Source organism: Neolamprologus multifasciatus, chromosome 10, assembly GCF_963576455.1.
Source record: "Neolamprologus multifasciatus chromosome 10, fNeoMul1.2, whole genome shotgun sequence".
NCBI classification, from domain to species: Eukaryota; Metazoa; Chordata; class Actinopteri; order Cichliformes; family Cichlidae; genus Neolamprologus; species Neolamprologus multifasciatus.
Window position 1 is genome coordinate 11,943,934 of NC_140448.1, and position 19,059 is coordinate 11,962,992.

At 40.2% G+C, this 19,059-nt stretch overlaps 3 protein-coding genes across 4 annotated transcripts in view; 2 read left to right on the forward strand and 1 right to left on the reverse strand.

Annotated features, from left to right (window-relative positions):
* LOC146509684 (short transient receptor potential channel 2-like) overlaps positions 1 to 19,059 on the forward strand; it is a 50,106-nt gene that overhangs the window by 567 nt on the left and 30,480 nt on the right. The gene's annotated exons all lie outside the window — the stretch shown is intronic.
* On the reverse strand, positions 283 to 6,547 carry LOC146509685 (SLAIN motif-containing protein-like). Of its 2 annotated transcripts, none has more exons than XM_085174445.1 (7): positions 4,725 to 6,547; positions 4,333 to 4,469; positions 4,112 to 4,231; positions 2,944 to 3,033; positions 2,615 to 2,857; positions 2,166 to 2,294; positions 283 to 2,046 (listed from the first exon to the last, which is right to left on the reverse strand). In XM_085174445.1, exons 1-7 carry the CDS (start codon positions 5,117 to 5,119, stop codon positions 1,778 to 1,780), a joined length of 1,383 nt encoding a protein of 460 aa, XP_085030571.1. In that variant the 5' UTR covers positions 5,120 to 6,547; the 3' UTR covers positions 283 to 1,777. The 2 variants fall into 2 exon arrangements, with proteins under 2 accessions (XP_085030571.1, XP_085030570.1); XM_085174444.1 differs by having other exon boundaries at positions 2,166 to 2,297.
* Positions 7,972 to 17,798, forward strand: slc6a7 (solute carrier family 6 member 7). Its single transcript, XM_085174443.1, has 14 exons — positions 7,972 to 8,443; positions 9,965 to 10,190; positions 10,680 to 10,811; positions 11,482 to 11,692; positions 13,116 to 13,254; positions 13,363 to 13,497; positions 13,587 to 13,690; positions 13,792 to 13,916; positions 14,011 to 14,123; positions 14,220 to 14,357; positions 14,450 to 14,549; positions 14,799 to 14,917; positions 16,083 to 16,256; positions 16,370 to 17,798. The coding sequence occupies exons 1-14, from the start codon at positions 8,375 to 8,377 to the stop codon at positions 16,538 to 16,540; spliced, it is 1,956 nt and encodes a 651-aa protein (XP_085030569.1). The 5' UTR covers positions 7,972 to 8,374; the 3' UTR covers positions 16,541 to 17,798.

Sequence of the window (19,059 nt, forward strand, 5' to 3'; positions counted from 1 at the left end):
GTACAAAAAAAAACTGCACCTTGTAAATTTCAGTTTCTTTTTATATATGGTTCCTTTGTTTTATCACGTTTTGCTTCAGTTAAATGTTATGGAAGCTTCTTTCCATCACTCAAAAAACAAACATTTTTTACCACCTGTCAGTCAAAAGTTAGAGTTACTTTAGAGAGTTGACTTAATCAGAGGTTTGAGTTAATATGCGATAATAATCCATTTTGAGGTCAACCCAAAAAAAATTTGCCAAGCAAAAAGTGTTTGGGGTTTCTTTCAGTTGGTGGTGAAGAGCTTCCACAATATCCCAAATTCACAATAAAGGAAGAAAAAAATGAAGACACAGTTTTCTTTTTTTTCTAATACTAAATAAGCTGCAGCTCCTCTTTCTCAGTTTTGCTTATTGAATGAACAGAATTCCAGTAAGAAGTGATTGAGAGAGATTCAGATCCATGCAGTTCAACTTCCCTTTTGATATGTTAATATTTAACTCATGTTAATATTTGTCCAATCCACTAGTCATTTATCATCAAACATAAAGTAAAAGCGATGGAAAGTAATCATTGAGGTGGAATATGACAGGACTTTAATGACTGTGGTTACAGTTGGAATTTTTTTTTAGATATTTTGACACACCAACAAAAAACAATTATAAATAAAACAAGCGCAAGCTGATCAAATAATTACACTTCTGTATGCATTTCATTTTTCTCAACCATGTGGTGTTCTTATAGTGCCTGACATTTAGTGACACACTGGAGCTGCTGTTAAGTGAATTCATGAACAAGGTCATAAACACAGTGAACAGCAGAGGGTACTCCAGCACACACTGAATGTCAGGTTTCACTGTGCATTATCTCAGCTACTATAACCCACTGTCATTTATTTACTATTACTATAATAAGCATCTGCACAGTGGCTTTTGTCTCCTATTTTAATTGAAAATGAGACATTATTAATAAAAAGAAAGGTCAATGTAAAGTCCACTGGGCCCGAGCTGGGTTCAGGTTACTCTGAAAAATCTAGGAGAAATATGTCAATTGGGTTAAAATAAATCATGCTCAGCGATACAAAAACATTAGCAAACAAAGGTGGCCTCTGAAGTAGTGAGCAACAATGAAAATCTAGGAAGAAGCTGCACCAACCCACATCGCTGTTTCCTGGAAATGCTTTGTTTGTGATGTCAGATTGTTTAACAACTCCAACTACTACGTAAAGGATACCTGTTTAGTGTTTCGTACTTGACGATGCCAGACAGCACACTTCCTGTTGCAACAGCTCTGCAGAGAGCTGCTCATTCAGCTCATCGACCACACTGATGTCTATATTCATACTTGTAATCTATGCATGAAACGTAGTTTGTGCACATGAGCACGCTTGCAAAGCCACTGATAATACAACCTACTGGCTCTACTTTCAGTATTTCTAAGATGTCTCGTATGGGTGAATTTATAGCATATCAGTGCTCCTTACTTTTCTACATTCCTGTGACTTTAACACAAAACTTCTACAATAATCCACTTGATTTAGAGCACTCTGGTTGTGACTGCCTGCCATTTACCAAGAATCTCTTACTGAGAAAGATGAACCAGATCCTTGCACATGCAACTGAAAAAGCATATTTTTGCCCTGATCAGCATACCACAAAGGATTCTAATATAGGCCCAAATTCTGTCACAATCTAAATGTATGCATGAGATTGCAGAGGCTTATCAACCACAGAAGTAAATAATTACATTGCATCACATAATTATTATTTTATCCCAGGTAAACCCACAGGGTAAATCTTTTATCTCTGAACAGGCAAATTTCTGCCCCAAGCTACAGTGGTTAGCCTCTCAGGTGAGGTAAAAACACGTCTGTGGACAGACAAGCATCCTTTAGCAGACTGAGGAATCCGGCAGGGGCTGAGCGAGTGAGACCTGTTCATCTTCTTCACGGCCGCTGTCCGGACTGATGAGCTTTTCATCGACTGCAACAAGCTGCCAGAGTTCAATGAAGCTGGGGAAAGTGATGGCAACCAGCAACTTAAGCCCTCCCCCGTGGCAGATGACAGATCTGGGAAAGAATGAATTAAAAAATAAGAAAATGGCTCACATGTAGTCATTAAGATGCAGAGTTTCATATTTTGCACATATTTTCTGGTTAAGAAACAAAAACAAATAACTGATCTAAACCTGATGGAAGGTAAGCGGTTTGGTCAGCAGGCTGGCAGTCGTCGATGTCTAAACTTCGGCTGTTCCTAACAGCCTGGAGGGAGCGGAGGCTGGTACGCAGGGGCGACCTCGTCCTGCCTGGTGCTGCTGCTGCTGCAAAAAACACACTGAGCTCACACTGAGGTAATATAACCTCTAGCATCTGCTCATGTTTTGGAGCTATTTTACAAAAAAAGTTTCTCAAATGAAATGTGGAAAATGCACGACATGTACGAGAGAAAATAAGAGAAATAAGAGAAAATAAGAGAAAATCAAAAATAGGGGTGCTGTTGAGACCATGTCCCAAAGAAATAAAAAGAAAGAAGATCCTATCAGCCGTCTTCAGTGAGTAAATCTCACTGTAATCCTTTCATAGCACAGGAAAATCAATCACTTACACTGACAGTATAAACATGCCTGACTTTGTGTACCTTGGTTCTGGGCGCGTTTAAGCAGCTTGAATTGGGTGACTTGTTGATGAAGTCTGGATGGTCTGGGACTGTGGCAGCACTCCTTAACTGCTGATATGGAAGAAGTTTCGGATTTATTTCCTGGAGTTGAGTAAGCAGTGTTTTCACCAGTGGTGTTAAACGAGGGTGGAAGCATCAATGGAGCCTCAGGGTTTCTCCTCTGTGAAGCAGTGGAAGGCATGGACACAAAGTCCTGCCTCAAACCTGAAAAATATGGACATGTTATTGACTCTCAATCAAACCTTTAAGTAGCATGCTATATCACTACAAATATTTTTTTCTATACTCACTGGCTTCCTGCAGTTGAGCCATGATGCGGACATCTTGTAGCCTGTAGCTCTTTGTTACGACATCGAGGGAAATGCTTGGCTCACTGTGACCTGTGATTAATAAATAAATAATAAATTGAAGACATGCACTTCAGTCTCTCGGTATTTAGGAGGAATACCTTTTTTTTGTTGTTGTTTCTACTTTTCTGTGTGCACAAAATCCTCAGGAAATCAGGAAGTAACAATGTGGCTGTAATTACTGTACGTCATGTATTGCATATACTGCTGAATTTTTGCAGCTTGTCAAATATACCCGAGTCACACTTGAGGAAGTTGTGCAAAAGATACCCAAACAACCAAAATGAGATGAGGAATAGATAGAAAATGACCATAAAGTCTTACAGAGCAATACCAAAGCATAGACCCAATATGCAATACAAACAAACCACAAATTATATATGCATGCTGTCTATTTGCTTTATGTCTTTGTGTCCTAATCCTCTGACAGATTTTTAAGCTTATTCATCCAGCATATTCATCGCTTTAAGTCAGTTAACTCTGAGCTGACATAAACACACATCTGTATGTGAATATCAAGAATCTGCAGCAGGGAAGGGGACAATATTTTGTCAACTGGAAGCTTCCCACTTTCTGTTTGTAGTTCATTCGTAGTCCGAGTGCTACGGACCAATCACAGTTGAGTAGGTAAGGCTACAAGTCAACAGTCCCCGTGGAGACCAAAAGAGGGATCACATTTCGACAAAATGCAATCTTTTGAACAATCTGCAACTAACTGCACATTTGTCATCTGATGACAAGCTATTTTGTTTAATGGCTTTATTTTTGTTTTAAAATCTACCTTCACTGATGACCAGGACAGAAGAAAAAAAAACACAGTTGTCCCAAGAAGGTAAGTTAGCAGACTAGTTGATGGGTTACTAGGTTGTGTTTGCGCTTTTTTGTGCATGACCTGACACTGACACAACACAAGGCTGCACATGAAACAGATAGTTAACGAACTAACATAACCGACATAAATTAAAGCTAACTTTATCCAAAGCTTATAAAAAGAACGACATAATGTGTAGCTGTGCTGGAGTATAAAGGTCATCTGTGTGTGTAGAAAAGAATGTAAGATAATGACTCAGGTTTCATGGTTGAAGTTCAGACTTTTTTAAAAAGATATTACCTGAACTGTCAGGTGTATTTGCTGCTGCACTGGCAGAAGTATTATTCACAGAGGAGCCCACAGGGACACTGGCAGCATGATAGGAAACTGCAGGACGTTTGTGGAGCTCACGTCTTGATCCTGACAATACAAAAAGTGAATGCCATTAAAGGAATCCTCTTTTATATCAAGGATATTTGTAAGATAATGAGTGGGTGAGTGAGTCTGTGGCACTCGCTTGCCTTGATCCAGCATTTTTATCAGTGCACGGCATGCAGCTTCCATCTCAGGGCTGGGATTATCGAGGACATGTCGACACCATTTAAAAGCAGATTCCTTTTTCTCTACAGACGAATGCTTCCTTGGAGACTCGTACAGCCTGTGAGGAATAAGACGTTACGACTATGTAAAGAAGAGATCTGTTCAGAAGAGCTTTTAATACTGAAGAGTGCTCAGATTGAACTGTCCTACAAAGCAGCCACCTCAAAGTCTTTAACGTGTCTTTAGAAGTGCACAAATTCAGGTTCATGTCTCTGTCATAACTCAGACTAGAAACAAGCTAGATAAAATGAAATACTTCTACATCACAAGCTGCACTGTCAGAGAATATCACTGTACATCTGATGGCATTTACCAGCTCTCCTCATCCTGCTCTTCATCCGCTATGTCAAGGATTTCCACCAGGTCCAAAGCAGTCTCTTCTTCCTGCAACTCTTCACTGTCCCAAGAGTGTTTTTCACAGCTATAATTGTGCAACATCCTGCTGGTGGCACAGTAAGGCAAGAGTGGATTGCACCCAGATTTCAAACTGTCCAGTCTTATTCTAGCATCCATAGCAAAAGACCCACTGCTACAGCTTTTCACTCTTGCCGGTTCAATATCGGCCCAGATGTTGCAGTATGCATCTGATTTACCCTGCGGCCACATACAGCTGCTTTTCAAATCACTAAAGAGAAAGTGGTGGTTCACACTTGTAGGTGGTAAATAGTATTGGCTCCAATCGCTCATCGTATGGTCCTGGAGTTCCATTTTCTGTGTGAAATCTTCAAATCTGCGTCTTTGAGCTCTTGTCCACTCTTACTCCTCCTTAATGAGGGTAGCTTCCAAACCGGGCTCTCACAACACCAGGCTAAAGGTTGCTTTAAACACAACTCTTTTTAAAAAATTGTTCTACACATACAGCAACTGTAGCTTGACTTTACCTTCTGCTGACCCAGATTTATTGAGTGGAGCTGTTAAGTATAGACACGCAACAGATTGGATGGATTTAGGAGAGCATCACGAGCTTATGTGGATTAGAATCCACGAGTTGGCATTCAGGATCACACCATCAAGACTTACATGTGCGGGCAAAAAGATGCTGTAACTATTTCTGTGATTTCTCAGATGAGCGCAACACTACTTCACAGGAAAGATGTCCCCTCCGTGTGGTCATTACAGCTATATATACTGTGCTGTTGCTACTGCTGAATGTTTGCAGTTAACAGCTGATCAAATGTACCTGAGTCACGGTAGAGAAAGTTGCGCTGAAAACGGTTGTCAGATGCTCTCTTTTGTGCAGACAGATTGATAAGAAGGTTTGGGGTTTCCCTTACAACCATGTGAAGATCAATAACTCTCACTTACACTTGGGCATTTTTATGCAGTATGTTTGCAGAAGGCTAAGCCTTTTAGGAACATAAACCAACATCTAACTTTTTTTTAAAAGAAGCAATAATGCAAATTTAGTAGCTCCACAACATCTGCCCTATAATAAATTTAACTAATGATGCTAGTATTTAAATTTAAAAAAAGACAAGAAAACAAAAGAATTATAAACCTGATTAAAGTGGAAAATTATATTGAGTCCATTCCAAATTTATTTTTTAAGTATCTTCAGTATACAGTGAATCACATACAAAGGGTTCAAATTCTCTTATCATTGTTCGGTGTGATTAGGTGTGACATAAGTAGGCTATGTGAACAGTACAGGTGGGGCACATAAGCTCGTTTGTTGAGAAATAGTTCCAGCATGTTACACCCCTGTGATTACAACTTGTTGATTCGAATTTTACAGTTTTACACTCAACTTTGGGCAGCAAGCCAGTAAAGAAGTTTCCTCCTGCCAAACTATGACGTCGCTGATAGCAAGAACTGGCAGGTTCACTTTGGCAAATCTGCTACATTTAACATTGATTTTTTTGTGCTATGGTTGGGTTAAGGGCAAGATCCACCCAAGATTCAACCAAAGGCAAGATGTGGGATTAAGCAGGGTCAAGGCTAACTGGATTAAGTTGGCCTTCACCCTAGTTTAAATTGCAGTTTATCACTTGTATCTAGAGAAATAGTGCAGATGTCATTATTTACCTTGATGGGCGACCGTGGTTCAGGGGGTTGGGAAGCTCATCTTGTAACCGGTTGCCGGTTCGATCCCCAGCTCTATCTGTCCTGGTTGTTGTGTCCTTGGGCAGGACACTTCACCCTACCGCCTACTGGTGTGATATGCGATATGGCAGCCTCGCTTCTGTCAGTTTGCCCCAGGGCAGCTGTGGCTACAACTGTGGTTTGCCTCCACCAGTGTGTAAATGTGAGAGTGAATCAATAGTGGAATTGTAAAGCGCTTTGAGTGTCTAGAAAAGCACTATATAAATGCAATCCATTATTGATGATCATTTTAATTAAATACAGTGGATTTTGTATTAATACAACTTTATTTTTATTTATTTTTTTACTTTTATTTAGGTAGCTAAATAATTTAGGTGTATATCTGTACAACAAAGTAAAATGGGCTGAGTGGAAAAGAACCAAAGAATTTTAAACATACTACCAGGCCTGAGTTGCTTTCTTATATTCTTCACTCAGAATTAAGTCAGTATTTTGGTGATGATCTTTGACGTTTCATCTTTTTCAGGGTGAGCTTTAGTTGGGCAGTGTGAATAGGGAGACTACTGTTATACTGTTATATATAGACCAAATCATTTATTTGATAGGAGGTCATTTTCATTCATTTTTTTGCCAACTTGTGCCGTAGAGCTAAGAGTATTTCCATCACTGCAATTTTACAAAGCATTTTTGTTGATAAGTGTCCCAGTGCAGTCTATTCTCCTAAATTACCCATTTGGGTACAGTTTATTCTCTATTTATTCTCGACAATATCACAACCCATGTGTGTCACATAGGTGAAGATTACTTATGGAGTTTAGCGTTAATTAAATGTTAAATCAGACCAGTTGAGCAAGACTAGAGTCTTAGTCACATAGACCCCCCCACACCCCACACTAAGTATCATATCAACCTCTTGAAACCAACTCCTGCTGTTGGTCTGGTTCTTTGGGTTCATTAGCCTGTGCTGGTAATAAAAACAGCCCTAGTCCTGATGGCAGCTCAATATCACACAGACATGACAACTCTGAAAATCTATTAGATTAAAAACACAACACACATATGGTTTCTAATCATTAATTTAAATAAGGGTTAGGGGTATAAATATGTGACCTGCTTGTTGGATTAACTGAGCAAAAGAACCTGGTAGCTCGTAAAAAACCCCAAAACCCTGTATATTGCAGAAACTTACATACAGATAAATAAAAACTTAGCAGATATAACGTAACCTTGTGTTAGCATCTCTCACTTAACTGTGTGTGGCAGGAGGCTTTCATGTGCTGCTACTCTTAGCAAGAAAGAGACATTTATGAAAATTGGACAAAATAAACTTTTTTTTTTTGCGCCACGCTAAAGAAAAATAAATGTTTTAACTGATGTATTTAAGGACCAGAATCATGTTTGTGTGCAGCTAATACTATGTAAGCGATCCTTATGTTGATTCATTGATTTCAAAGTAGGGTTTTTTTAAGTTTACATCTTTAATTTGGTCTCTTGTTGGTGGGCTGCAGGTGCACACAGAGGTGAGGTCAGCCTTTGATGGTATCAGGGCGTACACTGCAGAAAACTCAAATTAATGTAAAGGACATGTAAAACACAGCACCGAAACGTAAACACTAGCATAGCTATCGATACTCTTCCAGTTCCCACCCAAAGGTACAGGAGAAGGAGTAGGAGGTGTCTTCCTCCTGGATAAAGCTGCACCTGCGCCCTGCCTCCTGTCTCCTCGTCACCTCACCGCCCACCGGTTTGTTTCCTGCTCGTCACTCTGTTGTTGTGTCTGAGCTACAGCGCTTCTTTTTCAACTTCAGCCACCACATCACGGAGTCCTAAAAAAACCGCTTTCCCCTGTGAAATGCGGAGTGAAGAGTGACAAACCGGACAGCGAAGGGCCACCTCTGTCGGGAGGGAGAGTGGGGGAAAATGCAGGACACAACCGACAAAGCAGCCTCCGGGAACCCGGCTGGAGACAGCGGCACAACCGCAGAGCAGGTAGGAGCAATGCAACTTTGTTATTCTGGCTTTCACCGCATCATACAGGACTCTGTACAGGTGTAAGACACACGCTAGCGTCCTGATGTAACCCCAGAAGCCCGTTACGAGCAGTTCAATGCCACCAACGGGCGCTTTCAGTTGTCTGAAAGATACCGTGTTCAGATGAGGCGGTCCAACCTGTCCGCCTGCATTGCTCTCAGGCTTTTCCTCTTCGTCTGCAGCAGATAAAGCCCTTGCCTCGGTTCAGTTGTTCAGCAGTTGTGTTTACCTTAACTTTTCCCCGCTGTGTACATCACACATGCACAATGAGCACTCAGCTAGAAAGACTGGTTCAATAGTGCAGCAAATGTGTAGAAACGGGAAATAAAACGATTCGTTTTTCTCTGAGGTGTGGCTGTGGTATATTAAGTGACTGTGAGGGTGTTTGGGGGTTTATAATTGAAAATGATTGCTGCTACTTGTTATTCTAAGCCCCCACTCTTTAAATCTCAATTGGACAACTTATAAAATATATCTGGATTTTAATCGTCGAAGAATAGTAATCACCACAAGAAACAAGAGTAACTGTAACCTTAAATAAGTTTTGTTTTGTTTTTTGACCAACAGATTTTACCATGTGCATCAGATTGTCCACATCATATCTGTTTGATGAAGTGTGTAAAAGCCAGTCATACAAAATATCTCAGACATGCTACATTATGGGCTCAAAAGTTGTAATGTAGTTTAATTCAAACAAAAAAATACAAATACAAAATAAAATAAAAAAAATACAAAAAACTACTTGGTGTCAATAAATGTTTTTAAGTACAAAAAGGAGTAGATGGAAGTTTAACACTTATCAAGACCTACTCCCCTTATGTAAAAAGAACAAAAAAAAATATTATAATACTTGCTAAACTTTAAACAGGCCTTGTACATCCTCAGTAGCTATAGAAACGTGCACATAATGATGATAAATGACAAGGTAATATCCAGATAACAGCGTGAGAACTCAACTGAGCAACTTCTTTTACAGAAGCAAATCATCCTCGTGTTCATGCAGTTTGTTTGTTTTCATGCAATAATAATAATAATACATTGGCGTTCAATATGTTTAAAAATGGGGGGGAAACGTGAACTATATAACAATGCAGTAACAATGCTTAAAGCAGAAGCCCTGTTGTTACCTTCATCAGACTTCCTCCCTGTGTGTGCGGACATCAAAACCAGTTCCTCCTTTGTTTAGAGGTAGATGGTGCGCAGGAAGGAAGAGGAACAGGAAGCAATAGTTGTGGACGGCAAGTGGACGGTTTTAAGGAGATAGAAAAGTTAGACCACACGCTAAGTGTGTGCGCCTGTTCTTGGTTTTTGTACTCGACTGTGTAATCCACAAACTGCAAACAAACCTTGTCAGACAAAAGCAAACAGAACAGTCAGTCACAGTCAGTTCCTCATATGTATTTACATCAGAGTTACCATGTATTTCCCCTCTCATTTCAACATCCTAACAATTTAATTTGTTGTTGTTGTTGTTTTTAGAATAAAGTACATATGAATGGAAATACAGTCACACAAAATGGTTTCAACCCGCCAAGTACACCTACACCACAGCCACAGTCTGAATGCCAACTACCTACTCCAACACCGATTGTCCAGAGGGAGCAGTGGGGTGGAAAGTATGAGTTCCTGCTCTCCTGCATTGGATACTGTGTGGGACTGGGAAACGTGTGGAGGTTCCCCTACCTTTGTTACTGCAATGGGGGAGGTGAGTGGTCCATAATCAAATGCTTGTCGTGTGTGTGTGTGTGTGTGTGTGTGTTAATCATTGTTTGTAACACTCATTTGTGCATGAGGCACTCTTTGCCCTGCCCTTGGGTGTGTGTGCTTCTCATCATGCTGATTTATTTGGCGCACTCTTTCCAGAGCATGCCATGACAGCCTCTGGAAAGACTGATGAGAGTGGGAACTACATCACAAAGCATTCACTAATCCTCTAAGTAGGGACAATGTTTTTCCTCGATTACACGCCAGAAATGGGGTTTACTTTTTGATCCCAGCCTTAAGTAATACACATCTCTTTTTGAAAAGCGTACATGTTGCAGCTTGTCTGACAGTAAAGTCAGATAGATGATGTCTATATTGCATTTTTATAAGTTAGCCTGCTGCTACAGGCTGCCTGCATCCACAAACCAAGTCGTTTTTATTGAGTCGTCTCCCTCCCTTCATTAAAGAGGCCTGTTTCTAATCTTCACAGGTGTCTTTCTCATCCCCTATTTCATCATGCTTATTGTTACGGGTGTTCCGCTCTTCCTCATGGAGCTGAGTTTAGGCCAGTATGGAGCAGCCGGCCCGATCACTGTGTGGAAATGCTGCCCTCTGCTCAAAGGTAATGACCTCCTATTGCAGGAATTTTTTGTAAGTAATTACAGAAAGCAGAAGCAAATCGGTGGAAAGACTTTGGAAACTTTAGCATGGTGTCTGCATGGTGATTTCATACTGGGGGTACTTTATTCCAGTTAGTTAGAACAAAATATTTGACCACAGTTATGCAGCATTTCTGTTTGAATTTGAAGGATTTGTGTGGGCAGAATCTCAGATTGACGTCAAAATGCCAGCGTCACCAGTCAGACCAGACATTATAGTTCATGCAAATAGCTGCTGAGTGACTCAAAACAAATTGCTGCCTCACTTCTTATGGCTTACCTTAAAATGCCTGGCTTCTCAGAAACTAATTTTAACCCTGTAAGAAATGTCTTACTTGTGCTAGGGAGTGGTCATGCCAGCAGGCTTATTTAAGAGAAAGGTGAGACGGAATTCCTCATAAAAGGAAAAAGGAAGTGAACGTTTTTTATGTTAGCAAGAATAACACTGGCTGTCAGCAATAGTGCGATCAAGGGTGATAAACTCTGCAGTGATTGTTAAATGTCAGTATTATTTCTTTTTGCCAGTTTAAGCACCATTTTCTGAAACTAACGTCTTACATACAGTTTGCCTTATACAGTAGAACATTTGCTTTTGTCTGAGGTACTCATGTCCCTCTCTGTGTTTTTACACAGGGATTGGGATTGGGATGCTGTGTGTGTCCACACTGGTGTGTCTCTACTATAACGTTATTATAGCGTGGACATTTTACTACCTGGGCAGCTCATTCCAGAGCCCTCTGCCCTGGTCCTGTGAGGCCCTCGCCAATGCAACTATCTGTAATGGTAACATCACTGCCAATAACTCCACTGGTAAAGTCCTCACCCCGACAGAAATCTTCTGGAAGTAAGTGCTTTATTTGGATGGTCATTTTACATAAATGAATAAATCAGTGTTGTTTTTAAGGTTGTACATTTTTGATTTACTAAAAGAAAAAAGTAATGCGTAGCAAGGGTTTAATTTGCAAAGTATTTTTTTAAACTTATATACTATGGGTGCATCAAAATGACAGCAATGCAAAGGCACTGGTATGTCTCTAAGCCACACCTAAGTGACACATTTGATGGGTTTTAGCCAACTGTGTCTTAACAATAGGGTGAGAAAAAACATACAAGAGGCTTTGAGCAAATCTGAAATGGCAGCAGGAGCTTTAACTTAAGTGACAAGAATTGTTCTCATTCAAGTCTACTCATTTTAAATTTCTCATACAATTATTTAGGTAATCATAAACCTTGCTGAAGTACTTGCTCAAAAGGACTCAACACTTGATCCCAGTCAACTGTTTTTTTTTTAGTACTTCACAGCAACACAGTGTTACTACAGAATACGTAAGCGTTTCAGTACAGAGCAGTTGTCTGTACAGATAACCACAGCAGTCCGTGGGACATGGTGAATGAATCCCAGAGGCTTTGCACATCATCATTACAAAAAGCACTGTGTTCATGTTTTATCCTTTTAGTCAAAATGCATAATATCACAAGAGCTTTTTTTCATTTTAAGGTGTATAGCCTTATGGGTGGTAATGCAGTCAGTATTTTATTGCACTTTACTGCATGCAGGGGGGCCAGAGCTTTTCTGAGCTGTCAAAGAGTGAGGAGATGAGGTGCAGCCTGGACAGGTTGCTAGTCTGTCACAGGGCCAACACAGACAGACAGACAACCATTCATACTCTCCTGTGGGCAATTTAAACCCAAATTAACCTACCCCCACTAACTGCATGTCTTTAGACTATGGCAGAAAGCTGGAGTACCTTGAGAGAGCCCACGCCAACATGGAGAGACCATTCAAACTCCACACAGAAAGGCCCTGGCGAGATGGTGGATTCAATCCCAGGTCCGTCTTGCTGTGAAGCAACAGTGCTAACCACCGTGCCATCGTACTACGTCTTTAGTCAAATTCAATTTGGTTCAATTTTATTTAAGTGAATTCAAAAAATAAAAGAAATCTGAATATTACAGGCATTGTAGTAGACAAAGAGTGCCACAGAAACTGAATTTCACTTCTCTTACTCCCTTGTAGGACATATGGAATTTTTTAGTGTCCAGGACGATGTCATCATAGAAATCCAGACCAACAGCTGTGCCTTGTTTATATAGTTAATGTGTAATAGGTGCTGTCTCTCTCTGTTAGCCCTGTGACAGCCCTGTGTATCCTGCCTCTTTCTGATAGCGGGGATAGGCTCCACCCCCCACACAACTCTGAATTGGATAAGTGGGAGAAAACAGATGCGTAATATGTGTGGTCATATTTGTGCTATTTCATCTCGTAGTAAGCAAGTCCTGGGTGTAGTACACAGTGAGGGCCTTCACAATCCAGGCCCTGTGCGGTGGCCCCTGGCCCTGTGTCTACTCGCAGCGTGGATCATCATCTTCCTGTGCATGCTCAAGGGCATCCGCAGTTCTGGCAAGGTGACGCAACACAATGTTCTTATTGTCAGCACAGATACAAACTCTTGCGTTGCCTCTGCTCGTATATCATGCTGTCCTCATGTGTGTCCTTGCTGTCTTTGCTTTCAGGTGGTTTATGTGACGGCTACCTTCCCGTACTTTGTGCTCATTGTTTTGATCATCAGAGGGGCCACACTGGAGGGCTCTCTGCAGGGCGTTGCTTTCTACCTCACACCAGACTGGAGCCGCTTGGCTAATGCACAGGTAGATTTGATGGGACAGTGGTAGTTAGTGAACACAGTGTATTGATGCTGCTTTAAAATAACTGCAGATATTTGTGTGTTGTGTTGCAGGTTTGGAATGACGCAGCCTCACAGATCTTCTACTCATTAGGTATTGGCGTCGGGGGGCTGCTCTCTATGGCCTCTTACAATAAGTTTGACAACAATGTCATCCGGTGAGTTTGGGCTCTGTTCTTTTGCTTTGTCATTTGTTTACTTGTTTTTTATGGCTCTGGTAATCATGGTTTGATTTTTGTGTTTGTTTGTTTGTTTTCAGGGACACTATAGTTATCACCACAGGAAACTGTTGCACCAGCTTCTTTGCTGGATTTGCTATATTCTCAATCCTGGGTCACATGGCATACAGGAAGGGCGTTCCTGTGGGAGAAGTGGCAGATACAGGTAGTTTACCTATTTGGCTTCTATAACACAGACAGCAACAATTAATTACTTATATCACGCTTTTTGAAATGCATTTTTTTCTGCTTACCTTCAGGTCCTGGGTTAGCCTTTGTTGCTTACCCAGAAGCCCTTGCACTGCTGCCAGGCTCGGTGTTCTGGTCAATTATGTTCTTCCTCATGCTCTTTATGCTGGGAGTTGATACCCTGGTAAGGCTGCACTCTATACAAAGATAGCAGCATAAATATAGGTCTAACATACGGATACCACCTATTAATGTTTTACACCTTCTTAATGCTTCACAGTTTGGAAACATGGAGGGCATCACTACGGCCGTGCTGGATGAGTTTCCTCACCTCCGTGGCAACCCACTGCAAAAGTCCTTATTCTTGGGTGCTTTGTGTTTTTTCTTTTACCTGATGGGCCTCCTGTTAGTCACTGATGTGAGTATGTTTGTTTTCAGTGAGGAGTCTGACGTGTGCATGCTTCATATGATCAGAAAGAGTCATATTTCCCATGCTGTCTGTCTATACAGGGAGGAATTTACTGGTTCACTCTCATTGACTCCTTCAGCACTAGTTTCGGCCTCATCATCATCACCCTCTTCATGTGCATTGGCATCTCCTTCTTCTATGGTATCTCACCTCACAGCCCTCATATTCACAATAAACTCCTTTAACCATGTCACTCCTTTTTTGATCATTTCAGTGACTGACTTGCTGTATGGCAAGTTTGTTTGTTTTCCCGCATTTTATTTTTTGAATAGAACATTGATCGTATTTTTTTTACATTGTTTTCTTGGTCGAACGATGAGTTGTTTTTTTTTTAATGATCTTCTTTGTATTTGAATGTTTGTTTGTTTTTTCTAATTTGTTTTTTATGAGGCGTCAACCAGTTTTGTCAAGATATTTTGGATATGATTCGCCACTGTCCTCCCTGGTGTGGCAAAGTGCTGATTTACTTCAAAGCATGCTGGGTTTTCTGCACTCCGTTTCTTCTACTGGTGAGTTTACACTTGAACTGATATCGATATTGGTTGTTAGTAGATAACAACAGCACTGGTGACGGCTAACAAATGCTTGTGAAAATATCTCTCTAATAAATCGAAGAATCTTTGCATGCAGGTCTCAGTGTGCCTGGCTGTTTCTTGCTTTTATTTGCATCCCTTCACCCAAAAGTTCAGACTTAGCAGGACTATTGTGAGATGTCTGAGCAAATGCAGTGTTGAGGTTGTTGTTTTCTGCTAGCTTTCACAGCTCTAGCACAACTTCCTGCCTCCCGTTCACCACAGGATCCATATGTTTGATTTGGCACAGATTTTATGGCACATGCCCTTCCTCACCCCACCTTTCCATTTACCCAGTCTAGGGACCAACACTTGGAGTACACTAGCTTTTGAGCCCATGAGGTGTGGTTTGTGACTCCTCTTGGTCTTTAAGTGGGAATCTCTGTGCATAAGGTGAATGTGTCCGTCATGAGGCATTTAGAGAAAGTCTGTAAATTGTAGCCACAGTAAATAACCCTTGTTGTGCACAACCTAACAGACAACGTACAGGTTTTGATATTCTTTTTAATTACATTTTTTTTTAGGTGGCTGACTTCAAGTCCAGAAGCTATAAAGCTGCTTTATCTTAAATGTTTTACATTCTGTGATCTAAATTATCTTATTCTGTTTCCATTATTGTTTATCTGGCACAGCTATTATGGGATGAATAAGTAAAAAAAAACACTTCTGGTAGCTGTGGTGATACTGCTAACTATAGCACACATTATATGCTTGTTGATTTGTATCATTTTAAAACCAAATTCCTCCCTTTGTTATTTATGCTGCTTCTAAAGCATGAACTTGGCATCCAGCAGGTAAATCTATTAGCATCTGCATTCAAGTGTACCAGTGAACCTTTAGTAAAAGAGCGAAAGAGAGTTCATAGTATCCTATTAAATGACTGAAGGGTTTGACTCAGAAACTAACAAAGGAACTAAAATGACGTCACTCATTTGAAAGCATCAGCTGCCCACTGTGCTGACATCTTTGGGGCAGGTAAATAATTGAAGAGGAGATACTGGAATTCGATCTGCAGTTTTTCAGTGCCGGCCCTCCACTCTGCTTCTTTTTGTGTTGAGATGAAATGATCCTCTGCTCACTCTGTGCTTTTCCCGTTGCATAGTTCATCCTGACATACATCTTCATTGAGATGTACAGAACGTCACTCCACTACGGCGACTATGTGTATCCACTGTGGGGTAAAGCCTTAGGTGTGTGCATGGGGGCCACCTGCTGTTTACAGATCCTCATCTGGGCTATCGTCGCCATCAGCAAAGAAACTGGAACACTGAAAGAAGTCAGTATCACCACTCATTAACGTACACTACTGTCACAGTAGCAGTCTTAAGTGGGTTTGTGATTATCTCTGGCTTTCTCTCTCTCTTTCTCTCTCTCTCTCTGTTTTGACAGCGTTTCCAGAAATCAATCCGACCGCTAAATTCCTGGAGGCAAAATACCCTGAACAGCACCGTGAGAGCAGAGGTGCACGTAGAGCCTGAGCAAGTGGACGCCCCGTACACAGTCACGCTCACCGACATGGATATTACTGCGATGATGTGGGACATGGGAAGCCAGGCATAAGGGAACAGAGCATTTGTGAATACACCATGATGAGCAGACTTTGCTCTAAACAGACAAAGGAATTTACTATTTTGTTATTGGCTGAGGTTCAGCTCTGGAGGCTATGCTCGCTCACACTGTGTCCTGTGTCAGGGCAGTATCGAATACCTGCTATATTTATACTATTATGTACATAAGTATAGATTTTTCAAATTCTTTTTCACTGCTTAGAATGTAAGGTTACGAGGTTTTAGAGGAAGCTTGGATTATCATATATATGCAGGATTTCATGAGAATGCGTCAATGAAGATGTTGCAATGTATATGCTGAACTTATTTATTATTATAGTAGCACAGTGCAATGAACTGCTACTGACAGTTGCCAGCAGCTGCTGTCCAAGGAGGAAAAGAACTTTGTGACTGTTACCCTTCATGCCACTGATGGAACCAGAGAAGCGACCACGAAACATCATGCTTTCAGACTAAATGGCGTTGAAACATAGCTGCACTGAAGCAAGAATATTTTAAATTCCATTTTAAAATGAATGATTGCGAAAATGATTGGTAGAATAAATACATTATTTATACACTATGTTGCCAAATGAACTATTTTTCATGGTATTGTCAGTATTTCAATGCAAGAAGACTCCTGACTCTGACCATTTGCATTTCAAATAACCAGGTTCCCGCAGTTCCGCTGAAGATGTAGTGTTTGCGTCATGTCTAGTGAAAACTTGTCTTTGCACATATAAGTACAACCGAGTAACAACTAAATACTAAAATAGTACTGTAGATAGATTTCACATATATCAAAGTTGGTTATCTTTTGGGGAAAAAAATCAAATGGCATTGTTAAAGTTGATGCTTGTTTTGTTTTTTTTCTCTTAATTTCGCTGAAACTTGAATTTGACAGTCGTTTACTTTGTTTTTTTTTAGTTGTGTTTTTTTTTTTTGTTTGTTTTTTTTTTTTTAATAGAAAGCTAATTAAGTCATTTGAGTTAAATGTACTCTGGACATGCTTATTGTTGGGGTTTTAAATTTGCCCCCATTTGCAACAACCTTCTGTGTTGTAAAGTTGATGACAGTAACATCAGAACATACAGGGTAGAAATTACATGTAGACCCTTTAGTGTTCATCTGTTTAAGATGGCTCACAGAACCTGTCTTCTCAGATTAAGCATTTAAAGCCTGAACCATGAAATAATTGCCAAGAAATTACTTTTTTTTTTTTTGGAAAATGTGCAATTGCTTATTTAGGTTTCTGAAGTTGAAAACAAAAACAAGTATAAATTTGCAGGTTTTAGTTTTAATTTGTATCATATTTGCTACATCTGGCTTTTTTTTTTTTGCAAGCTATTGCTTAAAAATGTATTGTGCAATTTGCCTAGTACGGAAATTATGCATTTTTAATCCCTTTCTGAATTTCAGAATTACAAAATAAATATCATCACAAGAGGGTTTTTTATTCTTTTCTTGCAGAATCTCTTCATAAACCTTTACATAAACATTTAAGAACATTTTTTGTCGGTTCCTTTTGCTTATTGTATATTTTTTATAGTGTCCAATTAAAAACTACTTGAAGCTATGGGATGAGTATATATAGCCCATAACAGTTTAACTTAATGAGATGAACAGAGTGATCACAGAGGCCAGTCATATGGTAGTCTGCCTCTTAACAACACACATTCATTGGCCACTTTGTTAGGTACAGCTGTTCAACTACTTATTAGTTACCGGTATATGGCAGCCACTTGATGTGTTCAGGCATGTAATCATGGTCAAGATGACCTCACATCAGAATAGGAAGTAAACATGATTGAAGAGAACTGAGTGTGGTTGTTGTTGCCAGGCAGACTGGTCTCTGTACTCCAGAAACTGCTGATCTACTGGGATTTTTAGACACAAACATCTCTAGGGTTTACAGAGAACGAAAGCATGGATCCATCCTGTCTTGTTCTAATGGTTCAGCATGCAGTGGTGATCTAATGGTGTGAGGGAAATTTTCTTGGCACACTTTGAGCCCCTTAGTACCAGTTAAGCAGCATTCAAATTGTACCGGAGTGTATTGCTGCTGACCATGACTTTATGACCACCTTAGGATAGGTTCTTCCAACAGGATGATGTGTCATATCACAAAACTCAGATAATTTCAAATTAGTTTCTTGAACATGACTGCAAGTTCACTGTAGTCAAATGGCCTCCACAGTCACCATGTTGTGGGTGGAAGATTTGCATTGTGGCCCTGTAACAGAAAAATATGCTGCATTTGTGGGATGTTGTCATATAAGTATGGTAAAAAAATCTCTGAGAAATGTTTCCAGCACCTTGCTGAATCTGTGCCACACAAAGTAGTAGTAGTAGTGTGCAATACTGCAAATTTTGGTATCAATCCAATAACGAGTATATACAGGGCCAGTACTGCAATACATAGCAATACCAATACTTTTAACCTATAAAGACAGGCTATAAATAAAGTAGATGTGACTGTCCACGCAAAAAGGTTTAGACATTTTTCACAGTGTATGTTTGACACATTTTTTT